This window comes from Castanea sativa, chromosome 11, assembly GCF_040712315.1.
Source record: "Castanea sativa cultivar Marrone di Chiusa Pesio chromosome 11, ASM4071231v1".
Classification (NCBI taxonomy): Eukaryota; Viridiplantae; Streptophyta; class Magnoliopsida; order Fagales; family Fagaceae; genus Castanea; species Castanea sativa.
Genome location: NC_134023.1, coordinates 47,067,623 through 47,092,677, shown reverse-complemented (window position 1 = coordinate 47,092,677; position 25,055 = coordinate 47,067,623). Strand labels below are relative to the sequence as shown.

Genomic DNA, 25,055 nt, shown 5'->3' with positions numbered 1-25,055 from the left:
GAAATATATTTATTATAAATGAAAGATTTTTAAGATATGAGATGTATATATAGATAGCAAGAGTGTAAATATTTATTAAGAAATTTTGTGGTTAAGTAGCTATGAAGTAAGGTGACCTTGATAACATAAGTAAGCTTCCTGCTCACCCTTGAGCATAAGAGCCTAGGCATCCACCCCAAATTTATTATCTTTGACCTCATAGTTTCTTCTCAAACTCAATCTACTACCAATCTAAATCACACAAATAAAACACAACAAAAAGAGGGGGATCAATACAAACACCAACACTGTAACACAGATAATTATATAAGTTTCACAGTTAAAGTAAATACAACCACTGATTCTCTCACCTGCTGGGTTGTGTTCCTAGCAACCTTAAGCAAGCAAAAGCAAAAGCAAAAAAAAAAAAAAGCATTAAGATTTTGTTTTCTTTAAAAAAAAAGTTGAAATACAACAGTAAGTTTTATAACCATGAACAAAAAAGAATTAAAGATATCAACTATTCTAATTCTTTCTCTTTTGATGTTGGTTTTCCAACATGTTCTCAAGAGCAAATAGAAAAAGGGCCAATCAAAATCAAATAAACCCATTTGCAAATCACAAAGCAAGTGCAGCAACTTAGATTACTATGCATCAGAATTAGATAGTGACTGGACAGTCTTAACCAACCAATGACCGCAATAAAATCAAGAAAAAAGAGGAACAAAATTAAGACATTGAATGTTGTTGCAAATGCTTCATTGCCGACCAAGGAGTTCTAAATTCTAATGACCAGAATCGGGTACATGTTTCATGTGTTGAAAAGCCCCTGCTCAATGTTATGTCACACACACAAGCTACCTATGCCATGAAGAAAGAAATTAAAGATAGAAGGAAACTATCAGCCAGTTATTTGTCTCCCAAAACAAAATCACAACATTTTAATAAGCAGTTTGTATTAGCTGAACTTTAGACCCAAGAGAAATTCTCCTTTATTTGGTCATACAGATTTTTTTTTTTTTTTTGGACTTTAAATTTATCTTCTCCCCCACTACTTTTGTGGGTTGGCCAAGGTACTCAAGTGAAAATCAAGGATGGTATCAAGTAGAACAGACAAAGTAGATAATATCTAATATAAGAATTATAAATGTCCCATTATCATCATTAGTGACAATGATATCTCCCAGTGCTAGATATCCATTATAGATAAGCTCAACTACCACCATGCTTCAAATCTTTAGGTACATATAGATCTGTTATGTAGTAAAATTATGCAGAAAACTTACCGCAAAAATTGACACACCCAAAAAAATTTACTTTGATCCTAGCGATATTGAGCAACATAAACAAGTCCTTTTATTTTTGAAACAACATTCAGGCAATCTCACAAACACATCAAAGGCAAGCCAAGGATGCTCGTCTAATATAAACACAAACACAAACAAACGAAAAAAAAAGTCTCATATTAATATAAACAGAGCATAAAAGTTTTGCACCCAAAAAAAAGAATTGAGATGTGGAGATACCTCAACCAAAGCAGGGAGGTTCTGTCAGTGTTTATACACTGTGTGGAAAGGAATAAAGAGAGGAAGGAAATCATATAGGCGGTCGTTACTGCCAAACGGTAGAACAGGAAGGTGAGTAGCTTTCAAACTCTTTGTTTTCTCACACAATACCTGAAGGCTTCAACGTTTTTTTCCCCCCCTCCCTTGGAGCTTCCCTCTACATTACAATCTTCAAACTCTCTCTTTGCTCATGTTAACGCTTCCCCTTCTTTTCTTTTCTTTTCTTTTTTTCTTCCCAACCTGCTTGAACGTAAAGCCCTGAATGCTTCCCCTTGGTTTTTTTTTTTTTTTTTTCAAACAGGCTTGAATGTTTTATATTTTTAAGTTCTTTTTCCTTTAAGTTGAATTGAAAAGGCTTAGGGTTGGGCTTGACAGTGGAACTAAATAAATAAGAGGTGGGCTGGATTAATTATACAAATTTATTATAGGGTGATAATTGGAGTAAATAAATAAGTAGTAGGCTGCATTTATAGGGTTAGGATTTATATGACTGAAAATTGTAAAAACCATTTTAAAATTGAAGGAAAAATTATATTTTTTAAAGAAAATGACGTGGCAGCTGATGTGGCGCAGTGTGAGAGCAACATCATTAAACTCTACGCTTCAGCTTTTAGTAATATATAGATTAGAAGTAATCATATTCTTGATGGAGTGATTAAATCTTTAAAAAAAAAAAAAGTGTTGAAATGTCATAGGTATACAGTGATTAGACAGTAACAAGCGAAAACCACTCCAAGACATGGTGCATCTCATTGTTTACAAAGTTGTTTAACAATACTATTCCACAAGCATTAAGGGATGTTAAAAATCATGAATAAAAATTTACAACTCTACATCATACCAATGCTTTTATGCCTACATCAATCAGCATCTCTGCCCCTAGGCTAAAACCATCATACCCAGCCACCATCCCACAAGTAGCTGCCATTTCAATCTTCCACCCTGTGCCGCAAGGTACTGCTAAAAGAATACTAGGATATACAAAGCATTTAAACTACAGCCCCACCCTTGCCCCCTACATAAAAATAAGAACATGATTATTCAAGACGATCTTCTTTTCCCAAAACCAAACAAATGGTTTTAAACATATCTTTGAATGAATTGGTTTGAAAGCATTCCTATTAAATAACTTTTAAAGAAGACACCTAAGGATCATTTACGCAATATATACTTAATATGTGTATTGAACCCACTATCTATATAATTATTAAAGTTCAAAGATTGAAGCTTACAATTAAATGCTAGAAAGTTTAGTTTGACACAATGACATAAACATAAAACATTTTTTTCTTTATTGAAAATTAATACACATACAACTGTATGAACCATCCAACAATAATTATATTTACCAAATTCTCTACAAGTTTTACACTATCATATAGACATATCACTACAAGAGAGAGGAATCCATACCTTCAGCATTTGATCATGTGCTATACTGCCAAGGACACTGTTGAAAAGTACATTAGGTGGTTTAACGGGATTGTCCACTTCCCATATTTTTGTTGCATCCCTACAAATCGTATAAAGGTAAGCACTAAGACTTAGGACTTCAAAATCTAGCATTAACACTTATTCTTTCATGTGCTATTTTATTTCAATGTATCCAAATAGCCCAAAGATTGTTGAAAGAATACAATGAAGTGATTGCATTGGCCTTACACTTTCTAGCCAAGTAGCAACACTATTATGACTTGAGTTTGACTCAAGTACCTTCTAATGGTGAATGGTGATCTGAACCACATCACACAAGTTAAGTTCTATGAAGCACGGGTGCGTTTTGGGACTCGGGTGCTGGTGCGGATGCGGGACTCAGCAATTTTTGAAAAAGGTGAGTGCGGGTGCGGCAGGACTCAACGATTAAGAATTATTAAAAATATTTTTATTTATATTTTTAATATATTGCTAAGCATAATTTTTCACATTATATAAACATATACCAAATTTAAGAGCAATAGTAGATAATAACTAAAACATGATGTTCATCAATTAAATACAACCCACAAGATTGAAACTAAAACATTCCATGATGTTTGGAAATTAGAATACAACTCATAAGTTTGAAACTAAAAATAAATAAAAGATAATCAACAAGACAATCAAAAACCAACATCATCATCATCAAGATCAATAGCTTCACTTCGAACTTCACTTTCACTAGTAGTAGCACTAGTGCTAGCATTCCCAATAACCATGGCCTCCAACTCTGGCTCATTAAGTGTAAAGGCTGCACTCTCAAGAATTCCAGCTCCTCCATGTTTGTCGCTCTCATTCCAAGAGTCTCTTGCAATATCCCACATCTTTGTTGCTGTATGTATGTACTCCTCATTGCGCTTTGACAAGAGTCGAAGATTAGAATGCATATATACCAAATCCTTAGAGCGTGCATGAGCCATTTTGTTTCTTTTTAAGGAATGAATGAATTTGTATGTGCTCCAATTCCTCTCAGCACATGAGGATGAACAAGGTTGTCCAAGAAGTTTAAGGGCAAGGGTTTGAAGAGTTGGAAATGCAAAGTCATGGTATTGCCACCAAACCAAAGGTTGTAAGACCCACCTATCTGTCACAATGCTACAAACTTAAACTTCATCACACTTAATTCATTCACATCTTCAAAGCATCGATCCAAACGCTTGCTCCTTTCCATAGAAATTTCATAATCTCGATGTGGAGCGATGCGTTTTGGATTCTTCGAAAGCCATTCAATGGAGTAATACCTAGAGTTAAAGATTAAAAAACAAATATAAATGAAACGTGTGTTTTACTAGAAGGAGGAACTAAAGAAAATAGAAAATAAATGTACTTACTTAAGATTTAAGGAATGAGCCAAGCAATGTAGTGGTGTACAATTTAGTGGTATACAATTTTTAGTCCATCGATCAATGATCACACACCACACTCCAAAATGAGCTATACTGATTATCTTCCAAGTCTTCATGCCGATATATTACTGCCTTCACCTTCTCTATCATTGAATCCCACATCTCATGCATAAGATGAAGACAAGGCTTATCTGTGTTGGCTATTCGTAGCATATCATATATAGGTACTATGAATTCAAGGATATAATTAATATTATCCCACCAAAGATCCCTTAGAATCAGATCTTTCACTTTTTGAGCTTTTCCAACATCATCCTCCCTATAAGAAGCCTATTGGTCACTAATAGCCATGGCTTGAAGGCATCTTTTTATCAACTTCAACCTTTTCAACATTACAACAACCAAAGCAAATCTAGTATCAACAACTTGGAGCAATTTTAATAGACAAAATTCATTAAACATTGACAATCTCATTGAATGGTTCATGATAAAAACACGTATAAAGGATGCATCATCAGCAATACGTGTAATCCAACTACATTCCTCATATGTAACTTCATTCTTTTCAGTATTTTTTGCTGCACAGATATTCTTCAAAGCTAGATTGAGAGTGTGGACAACACAAGGTGTCCAAAATATTTTAGGATACTCACTTTCAATAAGAGATCCAGCAAACTTCATCACACTAGCATTATCAGTGATGACTTGGACAACTTTTTCATGTCCAATCTCTTTTATAGCATCCTTCAACACCCCAGCAATATATTGTTTGTCTTTGAACTCACTTAACCCATCAATTGCCTTTATAAACACTAGACCCCCATCTGATACAACCATAATATTAATAAGAGGCCTCTTTTGTGGATCTGACCATCCATCAGAAACTATACTTACACCATTTTCAAGCCAAAAGTTCTTAATTGGTTTCAAAAGTCCTTCAACATGAGCTCTTTCTTTTTGCAAAAGTGTTATTCTCAAGGCATTGTATTTAGGAGGAACATAACCCGGAATGCTATGGGTAGCAGCATATGCATAGGAATTACAATAATATGGGTTCCTTGCAAAGTTAAACGGAAGCCCACCGGTGTAAAACATCCTAGCAATTCTACTATCCAATTCATGTCTAGCATTATTCTGATATACTTTCTCCAAAGTAGTATTCACAGTCACCTTCCCTCCTCTTACCATTAATCGGATTTGTACTATCACTCCTTTCATGTCTCCGAAATGGGGAAATAGGTATAGGCCCACAGCCTAGGGGAGGTGGGGGTAAGGGAATTTGACTTCTCCGTTCTCTCTCTAACTTATCATACTCAACTTGATCATGCATTTGTTGCATTTCCAGCCTATGACTTAGTGTCACCTTAGGGCACAATTTAATTCCTTTATTAGGAATTTTTAATAAATAAGCCTTAAACCCTAAAATAAGATCCCATATAAACTACACCACAATAATTGCACTTAAAGTATGTGTTTCCCCCTGATTTAACAGATGCACCAGGTGGTTTTTCTACTTTATTCACATACTGCCAAAGAGGAGATTCATCATTTGACACTTCTTGATTAGATGAAGGTGAAGTTTCTGTGCTAGTAACTTTGTCCATTGCAAATTCAATAGATTCAATTTAACCTACAAATAATAACTATTAACTAAATAAATTAATAATAAATCAAACCAAGTTCACAGATTCACAAATAATAACTATTAACTAAATAAAACTAAGATTGAAAAGAAACTAAGATTCATAAATCACATTCACAGATTCACAAATCAAACTAAGATTGAAAGCTTTATATCAATACCTAAGTTGAGAATGCGTGAGAGAGAGCTGAAGTTTGAATGAAGTGACTGAGTGCCGAGTGGCTGTGTCTCATAGGGGAGACGGAGAGTAGAGACAGAGAGGCAGAGAGTGAAGGCAAAGAAAACTAAAGTGCAGGTGTTTGATGAAGTGAGAATGCAGCGTGAGAGAGATCGGCATCGCAGCGAGCACACCGCAAAGAGCACAAAGAGACGAGTGACGCAGCGTGAGAGAGAGCTAAAGTGCAGGTCTTTGATTTGATGAAGTGAGAATGCGGCGTAAGAGAGACCGTAGTGAGCTCAACACACCACAGAGAGGCAAAGAGCACTCAGAGCACAGACCATAGAGAGGAGTGACGCGGCCTGAGAGCTGAAGTTTGGTTTGATGAACAGATGAAGTGAGAATGAAGTGAGCTAAAATAGGGTTTGTTATTAAGTTCAAACGGTGCGTTTCGTACCTTCTTTTTTTTTGAAGTTTGGCCTGAATCAGCCATTTCAGCAGTTTCACCTATATCGCCCGATACGGCCCGAGTCAACACGATTCAGCCTGATTCAACGCGAATCGCGCCGAATCTGAGCCGCGTCGGCGTAAGTCAGCTGGAAAAAAAAAAAAAAAAAAAAAAAAGCAAACACGTGGCAAACGTGGCCCAACACGGCACCGACGCGCAAGCAGCGGCGTCCCTAGCGCGTTGCTGCGTCGTGCCGCGTCGGGCGCGGGTGCAACACCTCTGGCGCCGCATCCATGCATCCTAGGTTAAGTTATAGGTAATAAATAGGTAATCCAAGCATTCCTTTTCTATAGCACATGAAGAGCAAGAAGCATCAGTGAAGAGGTTCCTATTTGCTAACTCCCTAATCATTGGAAGGGAATCATTTTGTAGTTTCCAAAGGAAATATGGAATTTAAATGGAAGTTCAAGCTTCCACAGGGCTGCCCACATATGAGGGCCATATCTCTGAGCATTAACTATGGAGAAGCAAGGCTTTCTTCCATATCAGTTACTGATCGTCTTGTTTTCCAATGGCAACCGCATGATTCGAAACTACTTTGAGAATTTAATTTAAAGCTTTAGAGAATCCTTTTTAAGCACAAAAACTTAAGGGATAAAGATGTTTTATCAGTAGGTACAGTTGTTATTTCAACAATGACAAAGTTGTGGTGTTGACATTGTCATTAATTCAAATATTCCTAATTAACAAAGAAAGAAACAAGCAAATAAAAACATGTGCTTAAATAATTCCTCTACCTCAACAAATCAAATATGAATAATATGAAGAAGTGAGCCCCACTCTCAAGGCAGATTCTGCAGAAGAAAAGGCTTCTGGGGCCATTGCTTATTGCAAAGTTTAATATACATTTCTCCTGGTAACCAGCTCAATGCATACTTGTCCAATGTCATTTATCTTTCAATAAATTTATGAACAATCTAAGTAATATTATTTAGCAAATCAATAAAAGCAAAGAAACATCTATGACAATTAACAATATTAAAATTTAAAAACCCAAGGGAAAAGCATAAGTAAATATGTAATCAAATAGAAATATTTTTGTAGAAATTAAAAACAAAACCTTAACAATTGGCTCGATGAGTAGCATGGGTCAGCTAAGCAAGCAGGTTCAATATCCTGAAGAAGCATTTCATCGAACAGTTGTGTGCTTGACTTGAATTTCAATTTCGAAGAATCAGCAAGCATACTCGTTATTTGGTAAAATTGAAGTTTAGAAATTCTTACAAGCAAACAAATATGATGAATAAAAAGGCATATTATTATAAATGAAAAAGAAATAAAGAAATTAAAGGCTTCTTGTATTTACTTGAAACACAATATATACTTGAGCAGCAATCCCATGAATAAGCCTTTAAATTTAGAGAAAAAGAAAGAGGCAAATCTTCTCTTCAAAGTTGGATCAACATGTTTTTGTCTTCTTTGATGGTGGATACAAATTGACATTGGTATCATCATTGAGAAAGGTATTGGGGATTGAAGATGAACCCTGATCATGGAACCCATTGGTACACTACAAGAAATTTAACTGTTTTCAACGGTTGAAACCGTCGAAAAAAGTACTAAAAACCATTGAAAAAAATATTTTCGACGGTTGAAATGATCGTAGAGAACCGTTATTAAAAACCATGTCAAAAACATTTTACTACAGCATACACAACCGTTGAAAAATGGTTACACATTTATCAATGGTTAATAAACGTCGAAATAAGTATTTTAAAAATAAAATAAAAAATTGGATGCACTCTTTCACTTTAATCAAAATTTAATAATCTGATTCAAAATATATAAATGTAAACACAATTGTGCAATTCCAAATTGAATTTCAACAACCTATCAACTACATTTATAACACAATGAAACAAACTGTACAAATTACTCCCAGTAGATCCTAGGCCTAAAGCCAAAATTACTCCCCAACCAAACTAGCAGAACAAGAGCTGAGACACCATACAACAGCCACACGTACATTCATTTAATTACCTTATCCATTATATTTGATAAGGAATTCTCTCCTATCCATTACAGCACAATGTACACGTAGAAGCCATGGCCTTTTTTTTCGTACGATTTTAGAGCTTTTCCCCAGCACGTGTCATTACTTCTCCGATTGCAATCTTGAGCCTCTCATCTTCCTTCTACAGTGCTTCATTTAAAGCTGTATGAAAATAGTCATACAAAGTGCATTGCCACTTAGTAACTTCTCTTGCTATTTTATATAAAACAGATAACACTAAATAATAGATGGCTAAAAGTCAAAAGTAGATGGGTAAGATCCTATGCACCTATTAGATTAGCAATATGAGGTAATAGTAGACAAAAGAGGGGCCAAATTAAGTACCCATAGAAGCAAATTATTGCATTGGTACACAACATGGATCAACACCAAAGTTGCTTCATTTTTAATAGGTATCAAAAGGGAAATAGTATAGAACCAGTTTCGGCACTTTTATATCATTGAGCATCAAATAGAGATAATAAGCAGTGGAAATACTAAATATTCAAGAAAAATGTAAACAAAAAAGAGAACATAGATTGACCTATAGCATGAAAAGACAAGGACATGCCCATTAATTTTTTTTTTTTTTTAAGTTCTAATAAGAAATATTTGGAAGCAAAATTGTTTTGAAAGTCAGTACCTTTTGTTTAATTCGATGGCCATAAAATTAATATTGGATTTGCCACTTGAAACAAAGCTATCATCAACTCTACAACTTGTTTTAATTGACAAGCTTGCTTCTGCCATCTCCTGTATCTCCTTTACACATATCTCATCCAATCTTACTCCAAACTTCTCTAGCCGTCTCTGAAGAAGAGTCGCTTGTTTATCAAAATTACTACAGTTCCTAACTTCAAAATCTTTTAGTCCTAAGCTCCTTTGTAACTTCTCTTGTTTCTCTGCCAAGTCAAGGATCTCTGTCTCCAATACCACGCTCACATCCTCTCCTTCACAAATCTTCTTTCTTCCCTACAAAGCAAAAACAAATCACCAAACCAAGATACCAGTTTCAATTCATGTTAACCAAACTTGGCATGCAATTTAAGCAATTAAAAGATGCCAAATTACTATAATCTATGTTTAATTGCAGAACATTATAGGAAAAACAAAAGAAGGGATCAGGTCTTGAGCTTATTTGCTAAATTAGGAAAAAGTGGGGAAATTTAAAATAAAATTAAAAATTAAAAAGAATCAAAATGACCAGGCTATTACTTGATAGTTGATGATTCAATATTCAAACTGCCCTGTCTTTCCCTAAATATATTTTATCAAGTAAATGCAAATGGTGACAAAATGACCCATCAGCTTATTGTAATAGGACAAGCAAGAAACTAATACCAACAGTTGCAAAAGCAGGAACGAAGTAAAATATTCTTTTCAACCAAAAAAGGTTAAGCCAAATTATTCAAACCTAGTCATATCCCAAAGTTCCCATCAACAATATTACTCAGATCGAGAGAAGAACTGTTTGTACTTTGTTTGGTAGCTGAGAGAAAAGAAAAATAAGGGGAAATAAAAATACTTCAAATCCAATGCCTTTTAAATTATTCTCCTTTCAAAAAGCCAAAACTGTTTCTTTCTTTTTCAAAAATTTCTTGGCAAAACAATAGTGACATTAACTCAAACAAGGATTTTTTTTCAGGCTCCAAGAGTTGTAAAACACTATCCTAATTCCACCCTTGACACTGACTGAACAAAAATAAATAAATAAATGTAAATATATCCAAACCACTTAGTTCTTTACTGAAAGGTGATAATAAGCACGAGACTCCCACTTTTGCTAACTCTAAAACAAGAATAATGTTTGATCACCCCAAGGTCCCACCCAAGCAACCCAAAATCATAGATTGTACATAACTCCATCAGTGGAATAATCTTTCCCTATTTGGCACTCTTCCAATAAACATATCTTTGATCTGCCCTAGGACAGATCCACCAAATGAGGTTGAACTCTATATGTGAAATTCAGGTACTTAGTCTAATGTGTAATTGGTTTCAAATTATGAAGGTAAGAAACAAAATAAAACAATTCACCTCATTGGGAATGAAATTAGGATAGACACCATTCCATAAGGGAGGGCACTCTGACGTCATTACTAGTCCTTTGAAAGGTGAATTACAACTAGAACCCCTTCCATTTTGCACATTGTATGAGTCAGAGTAGAACTGAAGGCATCCCTCATTCTCCTTGGAACCATTACCAAGTGAAGGAGGAGACATCCCCTGATTCAAATCGAGATTGTGGTTGCCACCTGCACCAAGTCACATTCACAGACATTTCAACAACTACAAATATCTTTTTAAGTTTCACAGACATGCTTAACCTGTTATGTAGGTGTTATCATGTCGGAAGAGGTGTTTTGTTAAAAGCTGTAATTGGGGGATTTGAAAAGTTGTTCCTTTGTGTTCAATGTATAATTTTGAAGAGAAAAGAATGCACTTACATTGAGGAGTAATAATTATGCGTGGTAAAGCTGAAACAGTTATTTTTTAAGACCTTATATGAATGAACTTTCGACTTCTCATGTCTTCTGTACCAGAGCTTTCACTAAATTCTTTGCTGTAATTTTTTTTTTTTTAATTCTTTGGGTAGCACCACCTTGCTTTTTTAAGGTTGCATCAACTTAAATCCTTTAATCACACATTTCAAACCAATACCATCATACAAACTATAGAGAATCCCATCCCAAAGTACCCAAACCAGCCACATACCAACACATAATTCACAACAATCAAAATCCCCACATACTACAATACAACAACCTTCAATAACAAACACTGATAAATTTGAGAAATGGAAATGAGGATGAAAATACTACCTTGGAAGCAACCAGACCCCTAAGTGCCCTCTGAGAGAGACCACTCCCTACTCCCAAATGCTCCATCGAAGGACCAACTTTCACTGTTGATAGTTGAAGCCCCTGAAACGAAGGCAAGTTCCTCGTTGAAATTGAGGATGACGTAAACTGAGCTGTAGCTATTTCTGGGTCTACTCTCAAACCCCACAAAAACCAAAAAAAAAAAACCATAAATCAAATTAATAAGCCAAGTCTAGAAAGCTATATTGGAAAAAAAAAAAAAAAAAAAAAAAAAAAAAAGCTTTACTTGACCAACCAAATCCAAACACGGCTCAGTCAGAATTAATATACACAAAAAAAATTATAGGAAAGTTAAGAGGAAAAAACAACAACCTCCCTTAGAGACAGATTTAAAATTAAAAGAAATAACATAAACGATGTAAGATTCAAATTCTGAACTGCAAAATGGATTGGCATCATGATTTTTATATAATTTTTTAATATTCCATCAAATTCTAAATTTCCAAATTACATTAACAGCTAAAACAATAAACCAATAACTTCTATATCTTTGTTCAAGTCTTGTTCCCAAATCAAGGTCCTGACAAAGTAAAATCAAGCATTACCTGATGATCAAGACTCAATTTCAATTTTAACTAGCATTTTCATTGCTCAAGAAAGTAAACTTCAACGGGGGTAAAAAGCAATTCAACCATTTTTGTGATAACAAAGAGTAATTAAACAATAATTCCAGATTTGCAGTTTAATTAAAAAGCTGTATAAAATCGAATTTAAGAATTGAAAAAAAATTCAAAGATTGAAGGTTAGGTTTTTATGGAGACTAAGCAATTGGATTCATCAGTGAACATATAGAAGATACCTAATCGGAAAGATTGGATTGGGGAAAGTGTGAATATATAGAAGATCTAGACGTAATAGTACCAGCATGGTGAATCTAAAGCAAAGAGAGATCAACTGAAGCCAAGAACTTTGTTTGGTTGTTGAGAATATAATAGAGAAATAGAAAGTCTTCTCAGCAGCAACTAAATAAGGAATGCAAAGAGAGAGAGAGAGAGAGAGAGAGAGAGAGAGAACCTGTGAGAAAATGCGACCACCAAGTCGATTGGGATTCTGATGTGAGGTACAAGAGAGCGAGAGCGAGAAAGAGAGCATGTAACGTATTTTGGCTTGTGAGATACTATAGCTTCTATATAATATGGTGTTACACTTATTTTCAACAGTGGTAAACGACTGTTGATAAAAACTTCTTATCTATATAATTTTTTTGCCCCTTTTTTTCCACGGTGCTGAAACCTGAAGAAAAAGCTGAATTTTTTTTTTTTCCTGACCCTTGTTTCAACAGTCATGTCAACCGTGGAAATAAATATGCTAATTGTCTTTGCTTTTACTCCACTCCACAGTTGCATATAACCGTAGAAAATTAAGGTTTATATCAACAGTTTTTAGTGACCGTAGATTAAAACATGTTGAAAAATCTCATGTTGTTTGTAGTGGTAATTCGCCGTCTCCAGGGTTTGGAGCTCGGTTTCCAGAGTTGGTATCGGATTCGAAGCCATCTGAAGCTGGACAGGTAGTGTTTTTGGGGACGTCTAGCATGGGTTGGTTGATGGTTTCTTTTCCGCAGTCGGCGTCGAATTCCAACACGGCCATTGTTGAAAGCACATTGATCCATAGATGAGGCAGGAGATATATTGGGTTTCTGAGGACAACAGATGCACTCTACATAAATCCTCATCCTATTTAAAGATAAATTCCTCCTTCCAGATTTATAAACCTTAACCACAATGCGATTCTCTTCAAATGGATTTGATATATTCACTTTCCCATAAATTAACCATAGATGGTCATAATTACTCTTCGCCCACCAGCTCATCGTGGTTGTCAATTGTGCTTTACCATTAATGGAAATGTCAACATGCCATAGGTTCCCTCTATAGTTGGGCACATCCTTCGATGGAAAAGCAATACAAAAAACCAAATTTGAAATTTTGGGACCGACCAAGAATGATACGGAATTTCCAACACGCTGATGAGGGTTGAATTTGAACCACTTTGGAATCTCAATTGCTGGTAGTATAAGATAATCGTAAAATCCAGATTCAAAGCTTGTTGCAACTTCAGCGACTGTATTTGGTAGAATCCCTAGAATTTCTCCAAACTGCAAGAAATTGAAGTTTAACATAAAATGTTTCTTTATAACTTAAACTTCACAGAGAGAGAGAGAGAGAGAGAGAGAGAGAGCGAGATACCTGATTCAATAATCTGCTTGATGATTGTGTATCCAACCGACCACAATTCTGTGCATTCACGGTTCTTATAGATTGTGGAAGTCTCGGAATTTCCCGAAGCTTTTTGCAATTATTTAGCCAAAGTTTTTGTAATGTAGTAAATCTGCTAATACTCTCTGGGATGGTAACAACACCAGTAGAACAAAGATACAACTTTGTCAATACTGGGAAGTAATCGGGCTGCATCCAAGAATCTAATTCAACTTTAATTCTCAAACTGCTAAGATCCAGTTCTGTCAAGCACAGAAACCCAATAGGTCCCAAAAATTTATTAAAGGAATTGCACGCCAGTCTCAATTTGGCAGAAGGAATATCTTCTTCCTCCCGCATTTGTGATTTATTGGCCCCAACTAGAAAATTCGTAAGCTTACTGTCACTTAGGCATAACTGGCCAAGTCCAGTCAGATACAACAGTGATGAAGGCAATTCTCTAATACCACAACCCATCAAATTCAAGTTCTTTAGACCATTCATTTCAGGGTGAATATTGGGGAACTTCTTAAGCCTTGAGCAACATAATAGTCTAAAATCTTCAAGATATTTCAACATGAGCAAACTTGGAAGAATTTGAAGTTGTGAACAGTTATAGTGAATCCATACTTTAAGCTTCTCAAGAAATCCAATGGACTCATGAACCTCAATTAAATTTTCACAATTGTAAAGGTGCAATTCCTCTAAGTTTGGGCAACACAAGTTAGGTAATTTTGTAATGAATTCACAAGATGTTAGGTTGATCATTTTCAAATTTTCATACTGGAACCCCTATGAAAAATTTAAAAAAAAAAAACAAAAACAAAATTTATCTTCAACAACTTTTAAAAATAACATTTAAAGAAATTAAAATTTATAAATACTAATACTTATACCTGCTTGAAGGCATTCTCCAATATAATGTTAGACTTAGACATCTTGAGTGCAACAAGTTGTTGAGGGGCACGACATTTGGAAGATAAGGATAGAGGAAATTCATGCCATTCAAGAAACCTTAACTCATTTGGGAGATAATCAAGATCTTTAACAATATGTACATTGCCTATAAGAAATTTGAGATTTTTCATCCTCTTGTAAACATTAGCTTCCAATGCAATCTTTGTTGGTTCAGGTGAGCACAACATTATACCTCGAATTTCATTTGATCCCTGCTTAAGACAAAAAATTAGTCACACTTCATAATAGAATTCGACAGAAGTATTAAGATTTTGAAACCTTAAAAAAACATATATTGAGAAAATTATATTTTTTTCAATATTGTAAAGGAAAAATCCATTAAAGAAATATATAGAAAAAATGGAGAAGCAAAGGATGTATACCATATTTCTAGTTAGTAACTTATAAGCATCCTTATAACGCCATATCCTACTACGTCTTTCAAGCTCTTTTGATTCTTGTCGAACGATTTCTCTACCCATTTGTTGTATCAAGTCATGCATTGACAAATGGCCATGCTCATACGTTACAAGACACTTGTCAATAAGCCTTCCAATACCATCGTCTGGACATAAATCGCAAGAACGTAATATATTTAAAACACCATCCTTTTTGTAACCCCTAAAAAAACACGCAATATCAAGAAAAATATCCTTTTCAGTTTCTTCTAGTCCATCATAACTTATTTTGAGTTTTTCTTGAATATTTTGATGTGGAATGTTTTCATACTTTTCTAATGCATTTTTCCAATCTTGTATATTTTTTCCACACAAGTGAGAACCAATTATTTGTAAAGCTAATGGTAGGCCATTAGCATAAAGTATAATCTTGTTTGCAAGTTCTAAATAATCTTCCTCATATTTACTTGTTTGGAAGGCATGTTTGATGAAAAGTTCACGAGCTTCATGTTGCCTCAATTCTTCAACCTTGTGTATTCGACGATGATCGATTCCCAAACTGGTTAGTACTTGTTTATTTCTTGTTGTTATAATAACTCTACTTTCGGGAGCAAACCAGTTATATTTTCCAAGCAAATTTTCTACCTCTTTTAAGTCACCCACGTCGTCAAGAATTAAAAGAACTTTTTTACCATGAAGTCTTTGCATTATCAAATTGGTACCTTCGGAAACATTGTACACATTCAAATCTTTGCCATGTAAGATCTTAGAAAGAAGTGTCTTTTGTAGTTGGATTTTGTCACTATTTATCTTTGACATTTCTCTAACATTCTCTAAAAAACAGCTTCCTTCAAAAAGGTTTGCAATTCTATTATAAATAGCTTTCGAGACTGTAGTCTTACCAATTCCCCCAAGACCATAAATTCCTACCATGCAAGCATCATTCGACTCCATATCTAAAAGCGATTCTATGGCCTCCGCTCGAGTATCTATTCCAACTGGATGTTGAGCAACAAATAATGGCATATGATTTGATTTAATACTTGATATCTTGTTTATAACTTTTTGGATAAACTCAAATTCAAATTCAGTGCAGCTACAAAGCATTGAGCATAAGAAAGACATAATGAGTTGGATTAGTTGTAAATATAAATATGAAGATGAACTAAATTCAATATCTAATTCTATACATTGCAATGAACATATTGTTATTTAAATTAAATGGCATTGAAATTCAAAAGATTGGGAACTATTATTAATTTTAGCACATTATTCTTCTTCTTTTTCCTAGAAAATTAGATCTAGGCTTTCAGCAAATGGTTGGATAGAAACTCCCATTTAGTGATGAGGATTGAGGAAACCCATTTATTGGAAACCCACTACTAATACTTGAACAAAATGAGATTAAGAAATTTTGACAAAATTTCTTAAAATTAAATGGGAGAAACTCTTGAATTGTAACAATAACATTAAATTATTTTATTTCTACATTGTAATAGTAGAATATATGATAAATAATAATAAAAATTTTCAAAAAGTGTACTTTCAAATTTGGTCATTTAATGGTCACAAAATCATTTAAAATTTTCTAACTAATAGGTCATCTTAAAAATAAAAAGGTAATTAAAAGGTAAAACTAAAAACAATTTGAAGAAGGGTATTTTATTGCTGGAATTATAGTGCTTTTAAGGGGTTTTTTTTCATTTATTATTAACACTTGGCAAAAGGATTGACATCATGAGCCAAATGTTGTCTCACATGTGGCATTATTTTCCATGTCATACCTAATAGCCTAATAGATGGAGGAAGCTACAAAAGATGATATGTGTTATTGTTTTATGCAATGTCAAAGAGACATCTGACATCATTTTGTTCATCCACCAGTTGTAAGGATCCAACTTTTATGATATACTAGTCGCATATAAATATTATATAATAAGGTGTAATATATAAAAAATGACACTTACTTCAAATATTGTCAAATTGTTTTTTTATTTTTTATTCTACAAGTATTTTTTTTATCCTTTTATCTCTACAAATATATCATTTTATTATTTTTTGTTCTTAATTAATATTTTTTTAAGATGAACCATATCCTTCTACCTTTTGTAGTAGTGTGTTATATTTGCTTATTATACAACTAAATTTTATAAGTTTTAAATTTATTATTCAAATTTCTCATCTCTTAAGGAATAAGGAGATTATCACAATATTCAAAATCTATCACAAAATTATAATATTATCTTAACAAAATTTAAATGAAATCAAATGAATAAAAGATAGACTTTATATAAGTTCATTATTTAAAATTTCAAACAATTTGGTACGCATATTCAAATCTATAGTCATGTAGACTAATTCAACCAAAGCTATAAAAGGGAGAGAGAGAGGACTTTGTGATGGGAAATGGAAACACAATACCAAAAAACATATTAAAAAAAAAACCATAAACTTTAATTAGAGTTATAAGAAAGAACAAAAAATCACCAAAAGAAAGTAGAGAGAGAGAGAGAGAGAGAGAGTACTTGCAATTTTTGTGTAGGAAAAATATGGATTAAATGGAGAAAATGATATCAAATTTATGGTATAAAGGAGTTTGGCATGAAGTTTGCTAATGTGGTGGAATGGTTAGCAGCTATTATGGTTACTAGCCGCAAATCCATACGATACGTGGAAATAGAAATATTATATAATAAGGTGTAATATATAAAAAGTATAAATGCTTGTAGGGTGTTGAGGGCAAGGGCTGGGGTTTAAGTCTCTAAGAGAGAGCTTCACACACATATACACTTAGATTAGACTAGAGTAGAAATTTTATCTTGTATAAAAAAAAAAAAGTGTAATATATAAAAAGTAACCATTACTTCAAGTATTTTCTATTAAAAAAAAATTTCTACAAATATTTTTTTTTGTCTTTTTATCTCTACAAATATATCATTTTATTATTATTTTTTTATGTTTGATTAATATTGTTTTAAGGCGAACCGTATTATTCTAACTTTTATTGTAGTGTATCATATTTGCTTAATGTACAACTAAACTTTATAAGTTTCAAATTTATTATTCAAATACCAAAACAAAAATAAAAGGGAAAGAGAAGACTTTTTGATGGGATATTAAAAAAAACACACACAATACCAAAACACATATTAATCTCAACCTTAATTAGAGTTTTAAGAAAGAACAAAAATTCACCAAGAGAGAGAGCGAGAGTACTCACAGTTTTGTGTGGAAAAATGATCAAATTTATACAAAATAAAATAGGTAGAAGAAGAGTCAAAATATAAAAAAGAGGAAGGAAGTATAACGGTAAAGTAGTGGAGAGATAAAAAAACAAAAATGAAAGGGAACGGTTGGAAGAAGTGTAATCGTAGGTGTGTAAACTAATAGGGAGAAAAAGAGTTTTTTTTTTTTTTTGAAAACAGGGGGAAGAAAAGTTTGAATAAAGAAAAAAAATAAATGAATGACGTGACTATTGATGTGGCTTAACAGAATAAAATGGGTAGAAGAAGAGTCGAAATATAAAAAAGAGGAAGGAAGTATAATGGTAAAGTAGTGGAGAGATAAAGAGGCAAAAATGAAAGGAAATGGTTGGAAGAAGTGTAATAGTAGGTGTGTAAACTAATAGGGAGAAAAATAGTTTTTTTTTTTTTTTTGAAAATAGAGGGAAGAAAAGTTTGAATAAAGAAAAGAAAAAATAAATGAATGACGTGGTTGTTGATGTGGCTTTACAGAAGCGTAACAACAATAAATGCTACGCTTCAGTTTGTAGTAATATATAGATTAGTATAAGATATGTGTGTCTTATGTTAATAAGATTTGTCCCTAACGAAGCCCGAAGATTTGTATGTTTATTATGACTAAGTAGTGAAGCACAAAACTTTCGTGATGACTTTCTTCGAACCAAAGCTCTCGAAGGCGTAACATTGTCTATTTTATGTTGAAATCCATCTTCATATAGGTAGTTTGTAATACCTCTATTTCTTGGGTCAAGGAGGAAGGGTAGGTTTGAAAGAAGATGTAATTAGGATTATAAGCTTAAATTAGATTCAAGAAATGACTCTTGGTTGAAGAAGGTATTCAATTCTGTTACCCACAAATTAGATTGCGTTGAAGTTGGCCTCGAAGGAGACAAAAATAAACAGCCATTCAATTTAAAGAGAGGAGACAATAAAGAAGAGCACAAAGCTTCAATCCATAGAGTTGTACCTCGCAAATAGATATAAATGATGCTGATTTTTTTCCCCCATTAAGTAGCTTAATTTTAGGTTGAGTGTTTGAGAGTTGCATTTCTTAGAGCAAATGTGGCAATAAGGTAGATTTATTAACTTTAAACAAAAGAAATTTGATGGAAGAAATTTTTGTTTTGTACGTTTTAATATGATCGTTGATTATTTTATCTATTTAATTTCCAATTGTTAATATAAAAAAAAAATGGTTTTCTTATATTGATGATGTAATTTACAACTATTTTGTGTTGACTTTAATTCTGTGCCAAATTTGATTATAATTTTGTTCAATCTTTTGTACCCTGTATTTTATGTGAGATTTATTTGTAAGAGTTGTGTAAGAGAGAGAGAAAGTGTGAAGACTCAAGGCATCTTTTGAAGACAAAAGAAGTTTTCGCGGGTAGCTCGCGACTAGCCATCCCACGAAGTGAGGTATGTGCCTAGCACATGATTGAAATGCGAAGTGTCATGACAGATGGTGACAGCTAGTTTTCACGAGTGTCTTGCGGTTAAGGCCTTCCTGCGAGATACTTGTGGAACAGTCTGTTTTGCTAATTTGTTGTATCTGTTTCACTACATCCTCATACACACTCTATATACCATTATTACCCACATATTGAGTAAAGACCTTTTCAGAAGAGAAAACCCTAGCCACAAACCCTTAAGAGTGTGAGATTGTCATACCCACAATTCTCTATACCATCCATTGTGGTTTTCCTCTACTCCTACCTCTCCATTTTCAAATCCTTGAGAAGTTGATGGCCCAAACAATTACCACACCCATACTGAGTGTCCAGTGAGATTTTGGTGCTGCTAGGAAGCATTGGGAGAAGCCAAGCTTTGGCAGATACAATCGGACGCATTGTGGGATCCGGAAAGCTAAACAAGATACGGTTCTGAGAGTGTGAGATTGTCATACCCACAATTCTCTATACCATCCATTGCGGTTTTCCTCTACTCCTACCTCTCCATTTTCAAATCCTTGAGAAGTTGATGGCCCAAACAATTACCACACCCATACTGAGTGTCCAGTGAGATTTTGGTGCTGCTAGGAAGTATTGGGAGAAGCCAAGTTTTGGCAGATACAATCGGACGCATTGTGAGATCCGGAAAGCTAAACAAGATACGGTTCTGAGAAGCCTTGTTGGAGTAGAAGCTTGGAGGGCTTAGTGCACTGGGTAGACTAGGCTTGGAGGATCTTTTGCTATTCATATATCCTAACTTATTGTCTAGTGGATCGATTTATCGCTTGAAGGGCGGTAGAGAGGTTTTTTCCTGAGTTTTTTGGTTTCCTCTTCGATAACACATCGGCGTGTTATCTTGTGATTGCATCTTTCTTTCATACTCTTTTAGTTTTCATTTTACTGCTATGTTTTGTTGAATATAGCTTAGAGTAGTTGTATTGTTTGTTCGCTCACATTTACTCTATTCTGTACTTAGTTTAAGTTAGAGTAAAATCTACCGAGCCGTAATTTTTAATTTGGAGTCTAAACAGCTCTTGTGTTTTTAACACAAATCTGAACTTTCAGATGAAATGTGTGATACATAGAAAAATCGTGAAAGATGTAAACATAAAAGCGATGACTAATTTCTGGAGCTGAAAGGAAGTGTACTTAGTGCTTTATTATTGGTATCGGGGTACAACAAATGGATCTTATACAACAGCTATAAGAAAACAAATGCAAATGCCAAAGTTTGGGATATGGAGGGTAAATGCAAATGCCAAAGTTCGGCAAGAAAGGAAGATGCACGTGATAACAATTATACTTTCTCAAAAACTAATAAAATAAATAAACCCATGCAAGGCATGGGCAAACTGAGTTTAGTAGTAAAAGATATGATAGAAACAGTACTTTCATAATTGATAACATTATCCAGGTTAAAATTATTCTAATTCTACTATTGACCTTTATAGCTTAAGTACCTTAGTATTTAGAATATAAAGACTTTTTACCTTGCATCAAAGGTTGTTGCTAATAGGCTCAAAAAAGTATTGCCAAATATTATTTCTGAATCACAAAATGCTTTTCAATCTAACAAAGCAATTTCAGATAATATTTTGGTGGCCTTTGAACTATTACACCATATGAAGAATAAAAAATCAAAGAAAGCAGATTTCATGACACTTAAGTTAGATATGAGTAAGGCATATGACAGGGTGGAGTGGCGGTTTTTTATTGGAATTATGAAAAAAAAGGGCTTTTGTGATACTTGGTTGACCCTCATTTATGAATGTATCATCACTGTGTCCTATTCAATCCTAGTAAATGGGGAACCCAAAGGTGAAATCTTTCCTACTAGGGGAATTCGCCAGGGGGACCCATTATCACCATATTTGTTCTTATTGTGCTTGGAAGGATTGAATAGAATGCTTCAACAAGCTGCAAGGGATCTGATTCAAGGTTTTTCATTATGCAAAAATGGACTGAAGATTACTCACTTATTTTTTGCAGATGATAGTCTATTATTTTGCCGGGCAAGGATGGAGGAATTGCAAGCTATCCAACATATCTTATCATTATATGAGGGGGCATCCGGTCAACAAATAAACCGGGGAAAGACAACTCTCTTTTTTAGCAAAGCAGTGACGGAAGACAAGAAGGGAGAAATCATAAATTTCTTAGGGGTCCCAGAAATTAAGGAGTATGAAAAATACCTTGGGTTGCCAGCTGTTGTGGGAAAAAAGAAAAAGGAGAGCTTCAATTTTATTAAAGAAAGGGTGTGGGCAAAGCTCCAAGGTTGGAAAGAAAAACTACTATCTCAAGTGGGGAGAGAGATTTTGCTTAAAGCGGTGGTACAAGCTATCCCTACATTTGCAATGAGTTGTTTCAAATTACCGGTGGCTTTGTGTGAGGAAATTGAAATGCAAATCAGGAAATTTTGGAGGGGTGAACGTGGTGGTCAAAGAAAAATCCATTGGAAGAGTTGGGAAGATTTATGCAAGCCGAAATCAGAGGGAGGAATGAGGTTCAAAGATTTGGTGAGATTCAATGAGGCTATGCTTGCTAAACAGGTGTGGAAGCTACAAACAGAGCAAACTTCCCTACTGTACAAGGTTTTTAGCACTAAATATTTCCCCACAGGTTCTGTGTTTGAAGCAAAAAGCAAGAAGGGATCATTTGCTTGGCAATGCATCCTTAAAGCGAGGCATGTTATTGAAAAAGGGATGTTGTGGAGATTGGGTGATGGATCACAGATTCGGGTGTTCCATGACAATTGGATTCCTGGGTGTTTTCCAGCAAAGGCAGTAACATACGCATAGGATTTTGAAGATGATTTAAAAGTTTGTTCACTCATTGATCAAACAACAAATGAATGGAATGAGCAGATAATTGATTAGAAGATTGCTCCGTTTATGGCTCCAAGAATCAAGGCAATTACTTTATGCAGAACGATGCAGAGTGACTGTCTGGTATGGCCACAAAGTCGGGATGGAAATTACTCGGTAAAAACTGGCTACCAACTACTAGGAGAGTTGGAGAACAGGGAGGTTGCATCGGGGTCCAATAATTCAGAACTGAAGAACTTCTGGAATGGTATATGGAGCTTACGGATTCTGAATAAAATGAAGCACTTCTGTTGGAGAGCTTGCACGGAATCCCTCCCAACTTTGGTAAATTTACATCACCGTAAGGTAGTGGACTCACCTCTGTGCAGCAACTGTGGAAGAGCAAATGAAATGGTCATTCATGCCATCTGGGACTGTGACAACGTGAAATGGTGTTGGGACCCCAGCTTCAAAAATTTACGAAGTCAACAACATGCGCTGAGATCCTTTGCAAACTTGGTGTTCTTTGTAAGGCAACAAGAGGAGAATGTTGAATTGTTCACGGCTCTAGCGTGGTTCATATGGGGCAAGCGCAACAGATATCATTTTAATGAGCCAAGTCTGCCATCTGAGAAGCTTCATGACACAGCAGTTGCACTACTAGCAGAATTTCAAAGGAAATGTGAAGCCAAACCCGAGAGGAAAATAAGGCAGCCTCAGCATTGGACACCACCTGCACAGGGAGTTTACAAGGCGAACTACGACGGAGCATATTTTGTGGAGGAGGATAAAGTTGGGATCGAAGTTGTGGTAAGAAACAACTTGTGTCAGGTTATGGGCTCTTTAGCATAAAAAATAGAAATGCCATCAACAGTGGAAATGCTTGAGGTGTTGGCTGCAAGGAGAGCAATGATTTTTATGGAGGAGCTGGGATTGAGACGAGCCATATTTGAAGGAGATTCGGAGCTTGTTGTCAAAGCATTAGTGGGTGATTATCCAGTCCGGTCTAGTATTGGACACATTGTAAAAGATTGTAAGTCGTTAATGGGTTTATTTCAAACCTGTTCTTTCTCTCATGTTAGGCGGCAGAGCAATGGAGTAGCTCATGCTTTAGCTCGGAAGGCAAGGAATTCATTCCCTTTATTTGTATGGATGGAATTTGTTCCACCAGATATTTCCTACTTAGTTTATGTTGATGTAACCCCATAATTTTTCATACATTAATAAAGTGGTTCCATACTTCTTCTCAAAAAAAAAAAAAAAAAGAATATAAAGAAACTATTTGGTCCTTTTGGAAGACCACATCAACAATACCTCGTGGTCTTCTCATCTAATAGTATTGTGCCATGTGATAATTTATTGAATAAGATCTTTGGCATCAACCCAGTTTTAAAAATAAAATAAAATAAAAAAAGCCTTCCCCTTCACCTTCATCGTCCCTACCCCCTCGCTCCACCACCACCACCACCCCCATCTTCAATGTCAGCAATGATGACATAATTTATAAATAGAAAAGTACGTAACAAATAAAAGCACACCAAGATAGTCATTAATTAAATACATACCTATCATTGTAAGGAAATCTAGACAAATTAGTTGCTGCCGTTAAAGTTTTCCTCCACCTTTGAACCTTTTCTATGTCATTTTTGAATTTTTTTTCATGTTTAGCTAGTGCAATCCCAAACTCTCCATCTTGTTTACGTATTTCTGATGGGTTCACTTTGTAAAAAATTGGTAGAACCAATTGGCCATTACTCCTACACTCAAAAATCTTGACAAGTTCATTCAAGCACCAAGTAGAAGATGCAAAATTTTTAGAAAATACAACAATCGAAATCATTGACGATTCAATGGCTTTAAGAAGTTCCACTGAAATTTCTTCTCCCTTCTGAAGATCATCATCGATGAAGGTGTCAAAACCCTGGTCACACAGAGCCTTATATAAATGGCCTGTAAAATTATTACGAGTATCTTCACCTCGAAAACTCAAGAAGACATCATGATCCCATCGGAGGGTAGCAGAAGAAGAAGAGGCTCCTTCGTCGATCAAGACAACCATTGATATGATATGTTGACTGAAGATTGAGAAGATGAAAAAAGAAGAGCAGAAGGTAAGAAAGATCAAAGATGTGACGAAATTAACAGGAATGATAAGAAATGAATGAAAGCTTGAAATTCGAGTGGAGGTTCATGGACGAGTTGAAGGCACTAAATTTGAAAGGTTTGAGGAAGTACGTTTGATTGGGAAATTGAAGAAAGAATGATGATTTACAACAAGTGTACTAGAATTGAATCTCAGAGAGAAAAAATCAAACTAGAAATATGGAATTGATAGGGAAATAGAGAAGTAGTGCTCACTACAATATGAAATAAGAAAGGATGGCTGATAGTGGCTCTTTTTCACAATATATATATATTCTATTCAAAAGTTAGTGACTCCTTTTTTTCTTTTTCTTT

At 34.6% G+C, this 25,055-nt stretch overlaps 3 protein-coding genes across 4 annotated transcripts; all 3 read right to left on the bottom strand.

Moving 5' to 3' along the window:
- Nucleotides 1–4,696: 4,696 nt before the first annotated feature.
- LOC142616605 (uncharacterized) lies at nucleotides 4,697–5,584 on the bottom strand. Its single transcript, XM_075789421.1, has one exon. It carries the CDS (start codon nucleotides 5,582–5,584, stop codon nucleotides 4,697–4,699), a length of 888 nt encoding a protein of 295 aa, XP_075645536.1.
- A 2,474-nt stretch (nucleotides 5,585–8,058) lies between these two features.
- Nucleotides 8,059–24,778, bottom strand: LOC142614921 (TMV resistance protein N-like). Its single transcript, XM_075787561.1, has 6 exons — nucleotides 24,164–24,778; nucleotides 15,087–16,197; nucleotides 14,643–14,915; nucleotides 13,738–14,538; nucleotides 12,985–13,646; nucleotides 8,059–8,181 (listed from the first exon to the last, which is right to left on the bottom strand). Exons 1-6 carry the CDS (start codon nucleotides 24,655–24,657, stop codon nucleotides 8,073–8,075), a joined length of 3,450 nt encoding a protein of 1,149 aa, XP_075643676.1. The 5' UTR covers nucleotides 24,658–24,778; the 3' UTR covers nucleotides 8,059–8,072.
- On the bottom strand, nucleotides 8,436–12,821 carry LOC142614923 (uncharacterized). Of its 2 annotated transcripts, XM_075787562.1 has the most exons (5): nucleotides 12,563–12,809; nucleotides 11,489–11,658; nucleotides 10,704–10,921; nucleotides 9,310–9,638; nucleotides 8,436–8,828 (listed from the first exon to the last, which is right to left on the bottom strand). In XM_075787562.1, the coding sequence occupies exons 3-5, from the start codon at nucleotides 10,887–10,889 to the stop codon at nucleotides 8,819–8,821; spliced, it is 525 nt and encodes a 174-aa protein (XP_075643677.1). In that variant the 5' UTR covers nucleotides 10,890–10,921; nucleotides 11,489–11,658; nucleotides 12,563–12,809; the 3' UTR covers nucleotides 8,436–8,818. The 2 variants fall into 2 exon arrangements, with proteins under 2 accessions (XP_075643677.1, XP_075643678.1); XM_075787563.1 differs by lacking the exon at nucleotides 10,704–10,921 and having other exon boundaries at nucleotides 12,563–12,821.
- Nucleotides 24,779–25,055: the final 277 nt, after the last annotated feature.